The following is an 18709-nucleotide window of genomic DNA, read 5'->3' on the forward strand; positions in this document are numbered from 1 at the left end:
TTCACAGTGAATAAGGTGGTCAATGAGCTTCAGGAATTCTTGTATTACAAAATCTTACCTCTTCAAAAACAGCAGCTTTATTTACCTTTTCCCTTGCAATGTCACAGATTTTCAAGATACCCAGAGCAAAAGCTTTCATGGCAGGATCTTCTATAAAGTCTGGATTATGAATGTAAAGGCACGTAAATACTGTCTGTGCCAAGGAATGGCCTTCTAACCATGTTATCTATAAAGAAATAAAAGAATACACGTTTAAGGTGATACACAGAGTCTGAAAAGTCTGATCCAACAGTCAAAGGCCAGAGTGCCACAGGTCCAAATAAATATGATTAATCACAAGATTTAAAAGATGATTAAAAGGAAGGTCAGAAAAGACAAAATATAGTTAGAATTCACTTTCATTAACTAAAGTCTTTCAAGAATTAAAAACATGATTACCTTAAAGTAAAAGATATGGGAAGCATTCTTTTATATAATTCAGTTTGCAAATATTCGGAGATTAATGAAATTACAGGGCTTCCTTACATCACATCCAAAAGCTATCAGTTCTACAATGTAGTCAATAAAAACCCATGAAATTAAGGAATTCACAACTTTACAGCTAACCCGGTTCTTAGCCACTCATTCAACTCTTCTTTTTCATCCCAACTATTACTAACCCAGTAAAGTGCATCACATCTCACCTAGATTACTACAAGAAACTATGCAACTGTTTCCCTGCCTCCCACCTCTACTTCAGTACCCCCACTCAGAGGGATCCTTCTAAAACACAAAAATAATCAGGCAACACTATTTTACTGAGTGACTACCATGAGCCAAGTACCATGTGCTAGAAGCTAGAAGAACAGCAGCCAAAACTGAGTAATCATATTTAAGTACTATGCTAGGTATTTTCATATATCTTATCTCATCTTTTCTTAACACTTTGAGGAAGGCAGTATTTTTCTCATCTTACATATAAAGAAATAGTCAGAGACTGTAAATAATTTGCCCAAGTTTATTTAGTTATAATTTACACTAAGTCCAAGAATTCTGCAATAGAGCAAAAAAAAAAAAAAAAAATGCTACATTACCAAATGAGAAAAGCACATGAAAACTGCTCTAATTAAGATGTGTATTTTGCGTTACTAGTGTGCAGGAGACTTTCCAGACTGAAAACCATCTGCCTATTAAAGTTCAAACTTAGATACAGCCCTGAGTCTCACAGAATTGTTCCTCAACTTTGACAAAAATTCTCCTTCTTGCCTCCTTTTATCCTATTCCACTAGGACAGTAAATGGCTAAAGAGTAATAAATACATCTCTGAGAGAAACAGACAGCTTTGGAGGAAGAAGAATCAGGATCAGGATTCTGGTTATGCCCCCTCCTAGCCAAGTAACCCTAGGCAAATAGAGAAGAGTAATACCAGATAGCTCGCAGAGCTGATGTAAGACCTAAGTGAGGGACTTCCCTGGTGGCACAGTGGTTAAGAATCCGCCTGCCAATGCAGGGGACACGGGTTCAAGCCCTGGTCCGGGAAGATCCCACATGCTGCGGAGCAACTAAGCCCATGCATCACAACTACTGAGCCTGCCCCCTAGAGCCTGCGAGCCAAAACTACTGAGCACGCATGCCACAACTACTGACGCCCACACACCTAGAGCTCGTGCTCCGCAACAAGAGAAGCCACCACAATGAGAAGACCACGCACTGCAATGAAGAGTAGCCCCCACTTGCCGTAACTAGAGAAAGCCCGCACGCAGTAACGAAGACCCAATGCAGCCAAAAATAAATTAAATAATTAAAAAAAAAAGACCTAAGTGAAAAATACACACAAAAAATACATAACAGAAGTACTTCACACACACTGGAATCAATGAGTATTTTACTGGATGCACAAATGAAGAAATTTTATATTATTTCTAAGGACAATGATTTAATATTAAGTTTAAAAAAGAAAGGGACAGTCAGAAAGAAGGGGGCAGAAAAAGGGGCTGTACAAATGAGAATTTTCCCACAATTAAACCACATGATCCAGGGAAGACAACCTATTCAGCATATATATATAAATCACTAAAAAATTTTCTTCATAGTAGAAAATGGCCAGTTTACTTCAATATACCTTGGATTAGGAAAAAAACTTATCCAAAGCCAATCCGAAATTCTCTTTGGTTCAATTTCATGCTTATTAATGGAACCTCCCAATTTCAGATTTGCTTCCCTGGGTAGCTTGAGAATAAAAAGGGTACTTTGGATAATGCCTATATATTATTATCTTCCTTGGAAAGAAAATATCCTTCTAGAAAATAAGAACCTAAAACCACCCAGATGAAAAGATAAAATGCTGTTTCCTACAGCATAACTTGGCCTGCTAATCTTATGTACACCTTACTAGGCCAAGCATTACATATATTTCATATTCAATGTTGATGTATATACTTTGAAACTGAAATTCAAGTAAGTCACAGTTTTTAAATTAACCAACATGTTATCTTAACTCTTACCAAACAGCAAAAACATGTGTCCATTATCCCTATCAATTCAGGCAAGGTGAGGTCTTTAATTTTAATGGTGCCATCCTAAAAAGAAGGGGAAATATGACATATAAGTTTTAAAAATATGTATGGTTACTATGTACAGTAAATATTTTAAAATACCAATTCTAAGGAAATTATCTCATCATCTGATAAAACTAAGGTGCCAAATTAACTCTGTATTCTTAAAAATAATGTATTTTAATGGGTCTTCAATATGAAAAATCAAAGCCTCTCGAATTTGAAACAGAATAAAGGCCTTTATAAAAAAATAGAGTCAGGGCTTCCCTGGTGGCGCAGTGGTTGAGAGTCCGCCTGCTGATGCAGGGGACACGGGTTCGTGCCCCGGTCTGGGAAGATCCCACATGCCGCGGAGCGGCTGGGCCCGTGAGCCATGGCCGCTGGGCCTGCACGTCTGGAGCCTGTGCTCCGCAATGGGAGAGGTCACAACAGTGAGAGGCCCGCGTACCACAGAAAAAAAAAAAAAAAAAAAGAGTCAAACTACCAAGCATTTTAAAAGCACAGTTCAAATTAGTTTTAAACATTAATAAGTATGAAGCATTTTAATAAATTGAAACTACTCACAAAGAAAATAAAACTACTTACAAAGAAAAAAAAATGTTTTAAACATTTCCCTTAAACTAATTAACTATACTACTAATTTTTTTTAACACTATCCACTTACTTAGCAAATCTTTCTTCACAAAATATGCAAAAATTAAACTATGAGGCAACTATGAATGAACTTCTAAATCAATTCTCATTGAATTAAACATCTAGTTCACTACCACAAGTATTTTACTTAATATATTAATACATAAAATTTAATCCCTAAGCCAATTACCCAGGTATGTGAATACATACTCAAATGCTTTCAAAAATTAACTTAAAAAGTGCACACAGACACAAATGTAGAGCAATCTTTTAATGGAGACCTTAAACAATTAAAATTTCAATGGAAGGAGAAAGATAACCAACGCTTGTTTACATACCTGAGAGGCATTTAAGAAAATTACACTTTAACATACTAAGTTTGATTTCCGTTATTAATCAAAATGTTTTAATATATGAATAACAAACAAAAGAAAACACAAAAGGCACAATGGTGACTACCTTGATAGCTTGTTCAAAATTGAGAACTTTTCGATTAACTTGGTTTCCAATCATGCCAGCATCCATCTTGGGATCCATCATTTCAATGGCAGACATAGCTTCAAAAAGACCAAATCTGCAAATAAAAAAATTGACTCTACAAATTGTTTATGAACTAATAAGCTTACCTAGATTCCACGGTGGTACAAAAATTATTACAGTACTTTAAATAACTATCCTATTTTATGTATTTGGTCTTTCCAACTTGCTATCACTTCTACTTCAATTAGATAATCTTCCTTTAACATAAAAATTCTTCCATGTACTTGTCACAAGTTATTTTACATGTACTATGAGGCAAGAAAAGAATTAAAACCAAAGTTGTTTTAGTTCTTCCTTCAAAAAGTTAGAAGTTTTTGAAAAAAAAGAGATCAATTGATCTACAATGGATTTCATTTTGCCTTCTTTAAATAATTTTTCTAACTATTTAACACTTAGAAAGTTATGTTTGGGGCTTCCCTGGTGGCGCAGTGGTTGAGAGTCCGCCTGCCGATGCAGGGGACACGGGTTCGTGCCCCGATCCCGGAAGATCCCACATGCCGCGGAGCGGCTGGGCCCGCGAGCCATGGCCGCGGAGCCTGTGTGTCCGGAGCCTGTGCTCCACAACGGGAGAGGCCACAGCAGTGAGAGGCCCGCGTACAGCAAAAAAAAAAAAAAAAAAAAAAAAAAAAAGAAAGTTATGTTTGGAATAATCATTATCAAATGTAACTTTCAGATTTTTTTCATTTCATCTTGAAAGTCTAAAAACCTAGCACATTACCATCTATATGCCCAAAGTTTTGGCAATTACATAAGAAAAAAGTAAAATCCAGAAATTTTGATGGTCTGGTGTTTGTGGCTTATTAGCCATAGAAGCAGATAGTTGTGATGTAGTGTGGAGTGATTAGTTAGTATATCTTTGAGATATGAGAAAAGAAAAGCCTAAAAGAAAGTGACTGTCCATCAAGCTACTGACTTACTATTTTGCTTAGTCTAAAGCCATTAGATTACCAGGAAAATAAAGACACCTACCTTGTTATATTAAATCATTTCTCTCAGAAAAGCAGCAGCAGTAAGACATCAAGAAAAATAAACAAATTTGGACCTAATCAAACTTAGAAGCTTTTGCACAGCAAAAGAAACCATAAACAAAATGAAGACAACCTACAGAATGGGAGAAAATATTTGTAAATGATGCAACCAACAAGGGCTTAATTTCCAAAATACATAAACAGCTCATACAACTCAACAACAACAACAACAACAAAAAACCCAATTGAAAAATGGGCAGAAGACCTACACAGACGTTTCTCCAAAGAAAAAATACAAATGGCCAGCAGGCACATGAAAAGGTGCTCAACATCTCTAATTATTAAAGAAATGCAAATCAAAACCACAATGAGGTACCACCTCACACTGCTCAGAATGGCCATCATTAAAAACTCTACAAATAACAAATGCCAGAGATGACGTGGAGAGAACGGAACCCTCCTGCACTGTTGGTGGGAATGTAAGTTGGTACAGCCACTATGGAAAAGAGTATGGAGGTTCCTGAGAAAACTAAAAATAGAATTACCACATGATCCAGCAATCCCACTCCTGGGCATATACAGACGAAACTTTAATTCAAAAAGATCTTTAATTCAGAAAGATATATGTACCCCTATGTTCACAGCAGCACTATTACACAACAGCCAAGACATGGAAACAGCCTAAAAGTCCACTGACAGATGAATGGATAAAGAAGGAGTGGTACATAAATAAAATGGACTACTACTCATCCATTAAAAAGAATGAAATAATGCCATTTGCAGCAACATGGATGGACCTAATACTTAGTATTACCATACTAAGTGAAGTCAGACAGAAAAAGACAAAAACCGTATGATATCACTTATATGTGGAATCTAAAATATGACACAAATGAACCTATCTACGAAACAGAAACAGACTCACGGACATAGAGAACACACTTGTGGTTGTCAAGGGGGAGGGGGTTGGGGGAAGGATGCAGTGGGAGGTTGGGGTTACCAGATGTAAACTATTATATAGAGAAAGGATAAACAACAAGGTCCTACTGAACAGCACAGAGAACTATATTCGATGTCCTATGATGAACCATAATGGAAATGGATACATAAAAAAACCATATACATACGTATAACAATCATTTTGCTGTACAGCAGAAATTAACATGACACTGTAAATCAACTATAATTCAATTAAAAATAAAAAAGAAGAGCTTTAAGGAGACACTCCCTGAAATCCATCAAACCTCTTAATGCTTCAATTTAAGATACTCTGACAATATGAGCATACTGAAGAAAACTCTCATCTATAAATTTGATGCAATGTTGTGAATCAAAACCCAAATGGTATTTTTCAATGAGCTTGTCAAGCTGAAAGAGAAAATATGCAAAAATGGAAAAAAAAACTTTTCAATAAAACAACAGGGATTCACCAAATATCAAAGATACTATAAACCTGTAATAATTAAAAGCATTCTAGCATACACAGATGAAGAAAAAACAATCCAAAGCCATGTTTTTGTAGGAAGTACATATGATAAAGGTGGAATTTCAAATTAGTGGAAAAACAGTGTATTAGTCAATAAATACTACTAAGACAAATGGCTAACGATCCTGAAAAAGTAAAATCTTTGATTTACACAATTTAATAAAACAAACCCCAGGCAGATCTAAGTTCTAAACCTAAAATAAGCAAACAAACAAAAACTCTTTTAATAATTTACAAAGCTACAAAGAAAAACGTTGATAATTCCAACTTTGTAAAATATTAAAAATTTATATGCAGCAATAAACCAGTCAGTTAAAACACTGACAATTATCTAGGGGAAATATTTTTAATATAGGTAATTTTGAAAAAGTTAATATCCAGAATATATAACTAACTCATACAAATAGGAAAAGGCAAATAATCCAAAGAAAAGTAGGCAAAGGTCATGAATGGATAATTAACAGAAGAGAAAATATAAACTATTAATAAAAAAGTAAAAAGCTATTAAAATTCTAATGTAATCAAGTAATGCAAAACAAAATGATGCTGGTTTTTGGCGGGGGTTGGGGGGAGTAAGGAAACTTTTTTTTTTTAATTTGTACTCTCATATGCTGTTGGTGTTAGTGTAAATTGATAAAGACTTTTGTGAGGGAAAAAATTTGGCTGAATCCATTAAAATCCAGTCATTTGATTTCTAGGCTTCTATCCTAAAAATCATTTGCACATGTATATGTATAAAGAGGCTTGCATAAATTAAATGTTTTCAGTTTTCCCACATTACCAAAAAAACGTTGCAATCTGAATGCCCATCAATAGGGATACCGTAGGACAAATTATGGTACAGTCATCTTATAAAATAAAAAGCAGCAGTTAAAATGAACAAGGTGGAGTTAACATGGAAAGATCTCCAAGATATACTGAAAGGGGGGGGTGGGCAATTTGCAGAATACACAGTCGACCCTTGCTATCCACAGCGGGTTAGCTCCAGGAGCCTCCACAGATGCTCAAGTCCCTTACATAAAAAATGGCAAAGCTGAATACTGTAGTATATATCCCCATTTACAGTTAACTAGTTTTATAGATTTCATTCACGTATATAAGTATATATATTTTTTATAGGTCCAGCACATGTAACAATCTGATGACTTATAACAATGACTATCTCCAAGCAAAGAACAAAGATTGTGTTGGACAGATGGTGTCATGAGAAGTTCTGCTTCATCTCTAATGTTTAAATTTGTTAAAAACAAAGTATCCATTTATTACTTATATGAAAACAACTAAAGAAAAGTTGTTAATGGCACAATTAAAACCCTAGATCAATAAAGTCTACCATATGACCCAGCAATCCCACTACTGGGCATATACCCTGAGAAAACCATTCAAAAGGACACATGTACCCCAATGTTCATTGCAGCACTATTTACAATAGCCAGGACGTGAAAACAACCTAAATGTCCAACAACAGATGAATGGATAAAGAAGATGTGGTACATATATACAATGGAATATTACTCGGTCATAAAAAGGAACGAAATTGGGTCATTTGTAGAGATGTGGATGGACCTAGAGTCTGTCATACAGAGTGAAGTAAGCCAGAAAGAGAAAAACAAATATCGTATATTAATGCATATATGTGGAATCTAGAAAAATGGTACAGATGAATCTATCTGCAAGGCAGGAACAGAGACACAGATGTACAGAACGGACACATGGACACAGGCAGCAGGGAAGAGAAAGGTAGGACAAATTGGGAGATTAGGATTGACATATATACACTACCATGCATAAAATAGCTAGCAGGAACATGCTATAAAGCACAGGAAGCTCAGCTTGGTACTCTGTGATGACCTAGACAGGTGGGGTGGGGGGTGGGAAGGAGGCTCAAGAGGGAGGTGATACAGGTATACATATAGCTGGTTCACTTCATTGTACAGCAGAAACTAACACAACAATGTAAGGCAGTTATACTGCAATAAAAAAAAATTTTTTTAAATAAGGTATTTGCTTTATTAGTAAAATTGCTACAGAAACCAGAGTAGCAGTAAGTTAGCTATTCCATGCATTCAACAAATACTGAGTGCCTGCTTATGTGCTAGGCACTGTTCTAGGCACTTGAGATACATGAGTGAGCAAAACAAATTTGCCTGTCTCATGGGGCTTACATTCTAGTGGAAGGAAACAAACAATAAAGATAAGTGTATGACATAGAAGGCTAGAAGACCGTACATGCTAGGGGGAAAAGAAATGACAGTTAGGGCTTCCCTGGTGGCACAGTGGTTGAGAGTCCGCCTGCCGATGCAGGGGACACGGGTTCGTGCCCCGATCCCGGAAGATCCCACATGCCGCAGAGCGGCTGGGCCCGCGAGCCATGGCCGCGGAGCCTGTGTGTCCGGAGCCTGTGCTCCGCAACGGGAGAGGCCACAGCAGTGAGAGGCCCGCGTACAGCAAAAAAAAAAAAAAAAAAAAAGAAATGACAGTTAAAGAAGATATGGATTAAAAGGATATAAATTTAATAGATGGCCAGGGTAGGCTGCTGGCAATCATGATCCCTGGGCTCAGTGTCTAACACCTTGGGGAAATGAAGAGGGCTATGACCCTCTAGCGGCCCTCTCTCAAATGTTATTCCATAGTCAGGAGCCACGTTCTTTCCTGCATTAGCTTATGGTTTGATTTCATTATATCCTTCCTATCACTGCCAGTGACATCAAAATGGTGACCTACAGTGGTTCTCAAAGTGTGGTCCCTAGATCAGCGCATCAATCTCACCTGAGAACTTGAGAAATGCAACTTCTGTGATTCCACACTAGACCTACTAAATAAGGAACTCTGGGGGTGGGTTCCAGAAATCTGTGTTTTAAAACCCTTCTGATGATTCTGATGTCACTGAAGTCTGAGAAGAACTAAATTTCAAGTTTCTACTTCCCCTAACAAACGTCCAATCTTGTCTACTTACTAATTTAAAATTTCATACTCCCAACCTTGAAAATTGAGTCTGGCCACAGCAGTATGGGAACTGAGGCTATCTATGGGAGTATAAATATAATCAAGAATTTCCTTTCATTTACCTTTCTAGGGATTCTCAATCTACTTTCATCTAGGCATTTAATCACCTACCTCTGGATATCAACCAGCGTATCACATACGACATGCAACCAATACCTTTTCTCACGAAATTCCACATCCTGTACACCTACCCTCAAGGTATGACCATAAGTCACAGTTTCACTAGGTACAACCACTTCCTATCACGACTAAGGTAAGCTGCCCCAAAACAGATGACCGAGGTTAAAAATATATAAAAAGTGTTATTCTTACAGCTTTGAAATGTAAAATTACTCAGACTTCAAGGAATACTATTGCACAGGAGACAAAATAGATGGAAATATTACACTACACTATTTCAAAGGACACAAATACTTACAGCTTATCATGAAGCAGTTCTCCCAACTTTAATTCTAAAAGAAACAAAGAGAAAAATCTTTTGAATAATACCATATTTATATTTAACTGTTAATTCTAAGAAAAAAATGAAACAAAATATTAGCACCTGAAAAATGTGCCTGCAGTCCTTTAAACTTCATTTTCTAAGAAATGGTCATATTATTTCTACTCAATTACTAATATAATATCTTCTACACAGTGAATATTTAAACACTAACTATAAATTGAAATTCTGAGAATTAACAAGTGACCCATCACAGGCTACAATAATACAACCAGAATTATCAGCCTCATTTAAAAAAAACCACTAATACATTTCTCCCTAAGTAAACTTTTTCACAGAACTATATGCTATTTCTCAAGTTGTTTTTAAACTACTTGGCATCATAATCTAATCTCTTTTTGTCCCAGGAATGGTGTCAAAACTATTTTTTTATTACATTTTATTTAAATAATGTAGAAAACACTTGCATAAACAGCTGATCAAAAGAGTGTTAATCCTCCATAAAGCAGCAGTTCTCAACCTTGGCTGCATATCAGTATCAATTGGGGAGCTTTTGAAAATCCCAATGTCCAATCAGCACCCCAAACCAATCAAATTCTAGGAGTGGGACCCATAGAGTGGTTTTAAAGTACTCCAGATGATTTCAATGTGCAAGTAAAGGGAGGACCACTACTGTATCATTTTTAAGTAGCTTAAATGTTGATGGTCAACTCCTGTGGAAGACAAAAAGAAGCAGTTCTCAGAATATTACTAATCTCCCTAGCTAATAAGTTAAATGACATTCATTTTTCAAAGTTCCATGTACCAAAACAGATAAATCAATGAGAAGCATTTATCAAAATACTGTAATGAAGCATAATAGAACATACAGTGGTTCTCAAAGATGGTTTGAGAACCCAGGAGCCTGTGATGTTAAAGTCATTTTGTTATAATACTAAAACTAAAATACTAAAATAATACTAATACATTTTGTAAATAATACTAAACTTTTTTTCATTGTGTTGACAATTACAATGATGATGCAAAAGCAATGGTGTAAAGAGGAAAAGGGCAAAACTCTGTAGCTTCAGCACAAATCAAGACAGTGGCCCCAAGCTAAACAGTGTATTCTTCACTTCCATGCACTTTCACTTAAGAAGTCCTTGATGGAACAGTAAAAATTATTAATCTCAGGGCCAGGACCAGAGTGCAAGTAAGGCACGTAGGGTGCAAAATTTAAGAAGGCACTTTCAAGTAGTGCCTTCTTAAATTCTGTACCCTAATTGCCTCACTCACTTCATCCTAGGGCTGGTCCTGATATACCTAATTAAATTACAATCTTTGAATACATCTTTTTAATATTCTATTTGACAAATGGGAAGTATACATAAACACTTCCTCTGCTTAAGAGACTGTCTCAAGGAAAAGCTCTTGCACAACCATCATGGAACACCACTTTTACTTGAAAGAACAGTGACAAATTATAGTTATTCAGACTTGACAATATGGCATTTTCTTGAAAATAAATGAGTTTGTCACTTTAGGAAAATAACTGACAAGGTTTATTGCCAGTGATAAAATTTGAGCTTTCAAGAAAAAATCAGAATTTTGGAAAACATGTATCTGCCACTGTGAACTTGACAGTGTCCAAATACTTAAAAAGGCTTTCCTGAGGATACTGTGGCGACATTAACAAATGTGCTTTTTAATACTGTATAATGAAGTGTGTCAACACTTGGAAAATGTGCTTAACTCACTAAACCAGTATTTTGCAAATAGCAATGCATGTTACAAAATTAGGCATGGATAAAAGATCCATTCAACGTTCTAGACAGACCAATATACTTTATGTAACACAGCATGAAAGGTCCACTGATATGCTTTCAGATTCCACACTGCAAACTTAATCTTTAAGAAACTACCACCTGCCAAGTTTTGGTGTAGTAGCAAAGAATATCCACAATTACCTGAAAAGGTTCCACCATCTTTTAACTACATATTTGGTGAGGCCTGATATACTTCCTATACTTCCACCAAAATGACATGTGGCAACAGACTGAACACAGAAGCAGATAGGGAATTCAGGTGCCCTCTATTATGCCGACATCAAAGAGATTTTCAAAAGTATAAAACAATGCCACTCTTCAAAGTTGTTGTTTTGGAAAATACATTTTTCATTTTAAAAATGTTATGTTGACATGCAATGGGTTTATTACCATTTTCAAATGAACAAGTATTTTTAAAATGTTTTAAATTCTAATACCGTAAACATCAATATACATATAATACACATAAACAATACTTTTTAAAAGCATAAGAAGGTATTTTTAAGAGTATAATGGGGTTCTGATACCAACAAATTGAGAACTGCTGTAATAATTTACCATATACTTAGGGTAGATTTGGGTACCAAATAGCCTCACTGAACACTCCACAGACCTAGAAGCAAGTCGATCACTCTGGGCCCTGATTTTATCATCTGTAAAATGAAGGCTTGTACTAGATGATTCTGTTAAAGTTCCTTAGGACATCCTCCCTTTTGCCTTGGAAATGAACAATGAACTATAACTTGTAGCTGGAGTTTGGGTTTGCAACAGTGCTAAGCACTTGAAGCATACGATCATTCTCCTGAAGAAAAGTAATCTAATGGGATGAGAAAAACATGTAACTATTTGACAACACAAATACATTTTTACCCTCTTATAAATGAGAAGGTAATTTGAAAACTGGTGTTACAGATCTTTGAATATCTTTCTACACATAACATTGTAAATCATGGTTAAGTTCACTGCTAGGGTCGCTATGAAGACCCTACTGAACCTATGATATAGCTGGAATCCAATACCGTTGTACAGTGATAATTAAACAGATGAATTAAAGTTTACCCCTGGGTAAAGGTGGCCAACTGAACACATGCAACAACCTTTAACTCCCTCCTGAAATCTCATTTAAACAATTAAAAGAAAAAAAAATTTTTTTTGAAGAAAGCTATGAACCTAAAGGAAGAGGAAAAATTGGTGCAGAAATAATACAACAAAATTAGGGAAACTTGGAAACAGAAAGACAAGTCGTTTCCTAGCAAACCCAAGAAAAATAAAACCAGCAGTGGAGAAAGCCAAAACCAACCTGATTTACCACTTACCTCTGAAAGTGAGGATATAAAGATGGGCTAAAATAGAGAGAACTGAGCTATCAGACAGCCCAGAGCCCTGCCCTAATTTACAGAACAAGATAACTACCCCTCCCTCACCTTGGATAATACTGAAGGCTTTCTTTGAAAAGGGCAAACCAAAAAATCTCCAGGGACAGAAGGTTATTTAAAGGGTAGGGTTCAGTACTGGAAAGAGGGGGCATTAAGTGAATACGTGGAAATTCCAGACCTCTTCCCCCACTTACCTGTTAAATCACAGGCAGACAGTCAAATCTTCAACCTCAAGCAGGAGATTAGATAAATTTTCTCTACAGAATATAATCTTTCCAAGAGGAAGGAGCTAAATAACTGACACCAGAGGTTCTCCAACACAAAAGCCAAGTCAGATCACCTGATACTGGCGTTCACAGCAGAGGAGTCCCACTCAAAAATTCGGAGCTTCCAGTTGGCTTTTTGGCAGCCCCCCACCTTCGACAGGCAACAAAGGATTCTTAGATATCTAAAGTAATCCCCTAACACGAAAGATAGAAACCAAAGAAAACAAACTAAAAAAGGCAAGTTGAAGGAAAGACACTACGTTGGGAAACAAAATTTCAAAAGAACTATTATTATTCTTAGAAAAAATATTGCAACCCTGAAACAAAAACACTCTACTTTTATGAAAAAAAGAAACATTCAGAGGGAAAAAATCTTAGAAATTAAATACAGCAGAAAAGAAAAATTAAATTGAGAGTCTTAGTCCACTCAGGCAGCTATAACTAAAATACCATAAATTGGGTGGCCTATGAATAACAAACTTTTATTTCTCACAGTTCTGGAGGCTAGAAAGTCTGAGATCAAAGCACCACCAGATTCAGTGTCTGGAGAGGGCCCACTTCCTAGACAGCCATCTTTTCACTATAACCTCACATGGCAAAAGGGACTAGGGAGGCTCTGTGGGGCTTCTTTCATAGGAACATCAATCCCAATCATGTGGGCTCCACTATGATGACCTAAGCACCTCCCAAAGGCCCCACCTCTTAATACCATCACATCGGGCATTAGGTTTCGATATATGATTTGGGGGAACACAAACATTCAGTCCACAGCGTTGAGGAAAAATACAAAGAGATGGAAAATGGGCAAGAAAGCATAAGAAAAAAACCAGATACTCAGCCTAGACGTTTCAATATTCAAAAAGTAAACACTTCATAATGTGAATAGAGAAAAAAACAAAGAGGAAATAGAGTAATTCAAGAAAGTTCCCCACAGAATATGTGAAACAGAAAAGACCAAATGGAAGCAAAAACCTATCAGACTTGAATAGCAGATTCCACATATAATAGAAGAAAGACTCAAGATAAATGAACCCATCCATGTTTGTCACTCAGTGGTTATGTGGAGTGCAGTGTTGAGAAGGCGTGTGAAGGATCTACAGTTGTCCCATGAACAACATGGGTTTGGACTGCGTGGGTCCACTTATACATGGATTTTTTTCAATAAATATACTAAAATATATGTGTAGAACATCCTGTGCAAGACTTGTATTGAAGTGGAGAGCCTATCCTTACACAGACATAGGAATTACAGAGGGAAGGAAGAATGAAATGGGGTCATCGGCATCTTCCCGCAGCTTCGTAAATCTGTTAACAATTGCCAAACTCAGAAAGCCACATGAAAAAAGAGAGAGTCAGAGTAAGGAAGATCAGAGGATATCTTTGACTGCCATTTCTGTGATTCATGATTAATAGTGGAATTTAAATATCCAACTGAAAAATTAATGTGTGAAATTCTGGATGAAAAACAAGTTTTAAAAAAGAATGCTGTGGGACTTCCCTGGTGGTGCAGTGGTTAAGAATCCGCCTGCCAATGCAGGGCACACAGGTTTGAGCCCTGGTCTGGGAAGACCCCACATGCCGCGGAGCAACTAAGCCCGAACACCACAACTACTGAGCATGCACTCTCGAGCCCTCGAGCCACAACTACTGAGCCCGTATGCCACAACTACTGAAACCTGCGAGCCTAGAGCCTGTGCTCCGCAACAAGAGAAGCCACCGCAATGAGAAGCCCGTGCACCGCAATGAAGAGTAGCCCTCATTCGCCCTAACTAGAGGAAGCCCACGTGCAGCAATGAAGACCAAACAGCCAAAAATAAATTAATAAATTAATTAATTAATTTTAAAAAAAGAATGCTGTAGTTGTAATGGTAATGATCATGGTGGTGCTCATGTATGGAAAAACTATACACAGAAGCAAGTTAAATCATTAATATTTTTGGTATATACTTAATTAAGAAAGTGTTTAGTTTTTGTAAAAGTTTGGATTTAAACTAAAAATTCATTTGGATTTAAAATAAAACTATTTTTAAGAAAAAAAAAGAGAAAATTCCCCAGAACTGAAAGATCAAAGTGAAAGGGCTCCAGAGTCATCAACAAAGCAAACCATTGTGAAAGTTCTGGACATGGGGAACAAAGAGAAGATACTAAAAGGTTACATATGAAAGCTCGGTAATCAGAATGTCATCAGGCACTTGAGCAATGCGCTCAAAATTCTCAAACATACCCAGATGTATTATCAATAAAGTGGGAGGATACAATAAAGACATTTTCAGACACCCAGAGTCTCAAAAAACTGTATCTCCCATATGCTTTACTCAGGAAGATAATAAAGATGTCTGATCAAAACAAGGGAGAAAAGTAAGAAACCCCAGGCTGATGATGAAGGAAGATCTCAGGATCACACCAGGTACAAAAGGCAAAAGTCCAGATCTGAGCAAAGTAAGAGACTTGAGAAGAAATTTCTTCATGGAGATTAAAAACAATAGGATGTCTGATGTGCCTGAATGTCTTAAGAAGATTTAGACAACTGGTGAAGGGTGTAAGGTAGAATTAATGACAAGTACATGGTTTCTGAGTAAATATTTTTTGCATAAAACAGAAATGTGTAGGAAGGGAAAAGCAAAACCGTTTTACACTTTGGCTCAGCTATGAATAATATTTGCATAGCTCTATGTGGGGGGAAGTCCATAGATAATGCCCAAATGGGAGTGGGGGGAATCAAGAACAGCAATAAAAGCCTGCTATCTAGAATCATGATTACTAAAATAACCAACTAACGGGGAAAATGGTGACTTCTGAGGACACCTTTTCTATAGAGCAGGATAAACAATACAAGATTATAGGGGAAATTTGGTAAGAAGAGCCCTCAAACTGCAACAAAGGTCCCATTCCCTTCCTACTGCATGTGCTATTTAATGCTAGTCGTCAGAGGTCTTATGACATCCATGTGTTCCTTTCCTAAAAAAATCCAAGGTCAAAGAGGTTAAATGATAGCTGAACATTCTTAAAAGTAATCTACATGGAGTGAACCAAGCAGCACTACTGATATTTTGGGCAGAAAACTTATTTTTTGTGGGGGCCATCCCGTGCATCCGATGATGAGCAGCATCCTCAATGTGCACCCTAGACATCGGTAGCAAACTCCCACCCCTGAACGTGACAGCCAAACACGTCTCAAGACATTGGCAAATGTCCCTTGAGGGGCAAAATCACCCCTGGTGGAGAACAAGAATGATCCACAATTACCAGTGCTGCTCACCCAATCCATGCCCCACCATTAAAAATATTCTTGAGGGCTTCCCTGGTGGCGCAGTGGTTGAGAGTCCGCCTGCCGATGCAGGGGACACGGGTTCGTGCCCCGGTCCGGGAAGATCCCACGTGCCACGGAGCGGCTGGGCCCATGAGCCATGGCCGCTGAGCCTGCGCGTCCGGAGCCTGCACGTCCGGAGCCTGCGCTCCGCAACGGGAGAGGCCACAACAGTGAGAGGACCGTGTACCACAAAATAAATAAATAAAAATAAAATAAAATAAAATAAAATAATGAATGAATGAATGAATAATTGGTCCTCTTACCAAAAAAAAAAAAAAAAAATTCTTGATAGTACGGACAAGGAAAACATAATTTTCATTTCCAAAACCACAATCACTTAAAAAAATGTTTTACAGGTTGCCCTGATCTTTCACCAGGACAATTTCTGTCCATCTTTTTCCTCTTAGAATAAAATGGTAACAAACAGCAAATGCATAGAACAATGATTCTCAAACTGGGGTTCATGAATTGAGGGGATGGAGTGAAAGCCCATTAAAATTTTATCAAGGATCTATACTTCTTCTATAATAATTGTTCAATGCTATGCAATCAGTTCAATGATAACCTTTTTAAAAGATTACAGAAACATATTCCAGACCAAATGGATGATAACATTATAATCAACTATTGCTACAGTGTCAGGGCCCAAGCTTGTGTTCATAATTATGCTGGTTCCTGGCAATCACCCACAATGACAGCATTTCATGTAATACACGTTCTCATACTTCTGAAGTACAAGATCCAGATATTCTCTGGTTTGAAGAAACATGGTCTTAGAATATTCATTTATTCTTAAAAACAAATATATTGTTCTGGGTGAGAGAAGGCAACAGGAAAGAAGAGAAATAAGAGGCTTAAGCATCCTGGATTTTAAATGAGGGAAGAGAAAACAACAAAAGGAGTTTTCTGAAAGTACTGGGCAAGACCTAAAGGAACTGGATGGCTTATGGGGGTCCTAAACAGTGATACCTGTTATAAAGATTGACTAAGGAAGAATGAACTAAGCCATCAAAGAGAGAAGAAAATAGGATGAGAGGATGGGCCCATATCCTCCTAAATTAGAGTTTAAAAAGAATGAAAGTAATTATAGCTGACCTTGTATTACCTCTGGGCTCTAGACACCTAATGGTGTCAACATCCTAGGAGAGGTTGTTGGCTATGCAGAGCAAGGGTGGAAGAAGGGAATCTAGCAGGCAGAAGCAGCAGCAGCAGTGTATCTTTTATGATCGTTTTTGTTTAAGTGAAGTGTCTTAAGTTGTAACTCTGTAATCAGAAAGTACCTAAATATAGACAAACAAACGGAATATAAAGAGCAGAGGCTTTACAGGTAACAAAATGAGATGGACTGAATTAGGCAAGGTTTCCCAGAGAAGGGAAGCTCAGAGGTGTAATTTAGACGAATGATATGTTACATATCAGGTAAAATAAGTGATGGCACTACACATTCAAAATAATTTGGAAAAAAAAAAAAAGCCTCAATGTCAGCTATAGGAAATGTGGCAGGAATGTGTGCCATGGGACCAATAAGAAATAAATGATGAAAGTTAGAATTTGATCCAGAAGATTTTGAAGAGCCACTAAAAGAATAAGTAGAAGTGTGCATGAAAAACGCTGTCATCAGTATGCAGATTATTTTATAGTACTCCCCTCCTCCGAAATCACCAAAGTCTATCCAAATGCCATCACACTGTTACCAAAGAGAAACCACCGCGACAGTTAAGAAAAAGACGTAATGGTATGTGTATTAAATTTAGTTTTCAGAAAGGTGTTAGAAGTCTAACCTATAATCAAGGCTATGAATCTGATTATTTCAGGAGGGGAAAACAAATTATTAATACCATAGGCTCAAGAATACTAACAGGGGCTTCCCTGGTGGCGCAGTGGTTGAGAGTCCGCCTGCCGATGCAGGGGACACGGGTTCATGCCCCGGTTCGGGAAGATCCCACATGCCGCAGAGCGGCTGGGCCCGTGAGCCATGGCCGCTGAGCCTGCGCGTCCGGAGCCTGTGCTCCGCAACGGGAGAGGCCACAACACTGAGAGGCCCGCGTACCGCAAAAAAAAAAAAAAAAAAGCTAACAGCTTTCAGTCCTAAAATCATACATAAAGATTAATTCTATATCAACTTTTTAGTTTCAAGAAGTATACCTCACATTTGAGCCACTTGAGACAGTACAAGGGCTAATTATGGAGGAGTATTTAATAGGATAGTCTGATGCTGGCAACAAAATGATATGCCACCCTCTCTCAATCCACACTGAAGCAGGTACTAAACCATATTTTCTACTCAAGGTTCCTTCCCCAAAGAAGCAGAATTATTCACTGTTCATCAAACATAAAGGTCTC

General features: G+C 37.3%; 1 protein-coding gene across 3 annotated transcripts in view; it reads right to left on the reverse strand.

Moving 5' to 3' along the window:
- The window catches only part of NAA35 (N-alpha-acetyltransferase 35, NatC auxiliary subunit), a 98179-nt gene that overhangs the window by 76326 nt on the left and 3144 nt on the right, over nucleotides 1-18709 (reverse strand). For 2 of the 3 annotated variants that reach the window (XM_060101652.1, XM_060101651.1), the window contains exons 3-6: nucleotides 9586-9619; nucleotides 3627-3741; nucleotides 2484-2558; nucleotides 59-226 (exon numbers count right to left, since the gene is read on the reverse strand). In XM_060101652.1, coding sequence (XP_059957635.1) covers nucleotides 59-226; nucleotides 2484-2558; nucleotides 3627-3741; nucleotides 9586-9619 — 392 coding nt within the window. The remainder of the gene's footprint in view (nucleotides 1-58; nucleotides 227-2483; nucleotides 2559-3626; nucleotides 3742-9585; nucleotides 9620-18709) is intronic. The other variant, XM_060101653.1, reaches the window with a different exon arrangement.

The sequence above is a fragment of the Mesoplodon densirostris genome, chromosome 6 (genome assembly GCF_025265405.1).
Source record: "Mesoplodon densirostris isolate mMesDen1 chromosome 6, mMesDen1 primary haplotype, whole genome shotgun sequence".
Classification (NCBI taxonomy): domain Eukaryota; kingdom Metazoa; phylum Chordata; class Mammalia; order Artiodactyla; family Ziphiidae; genus Mesoplodon; species Mesoplodon densirostris.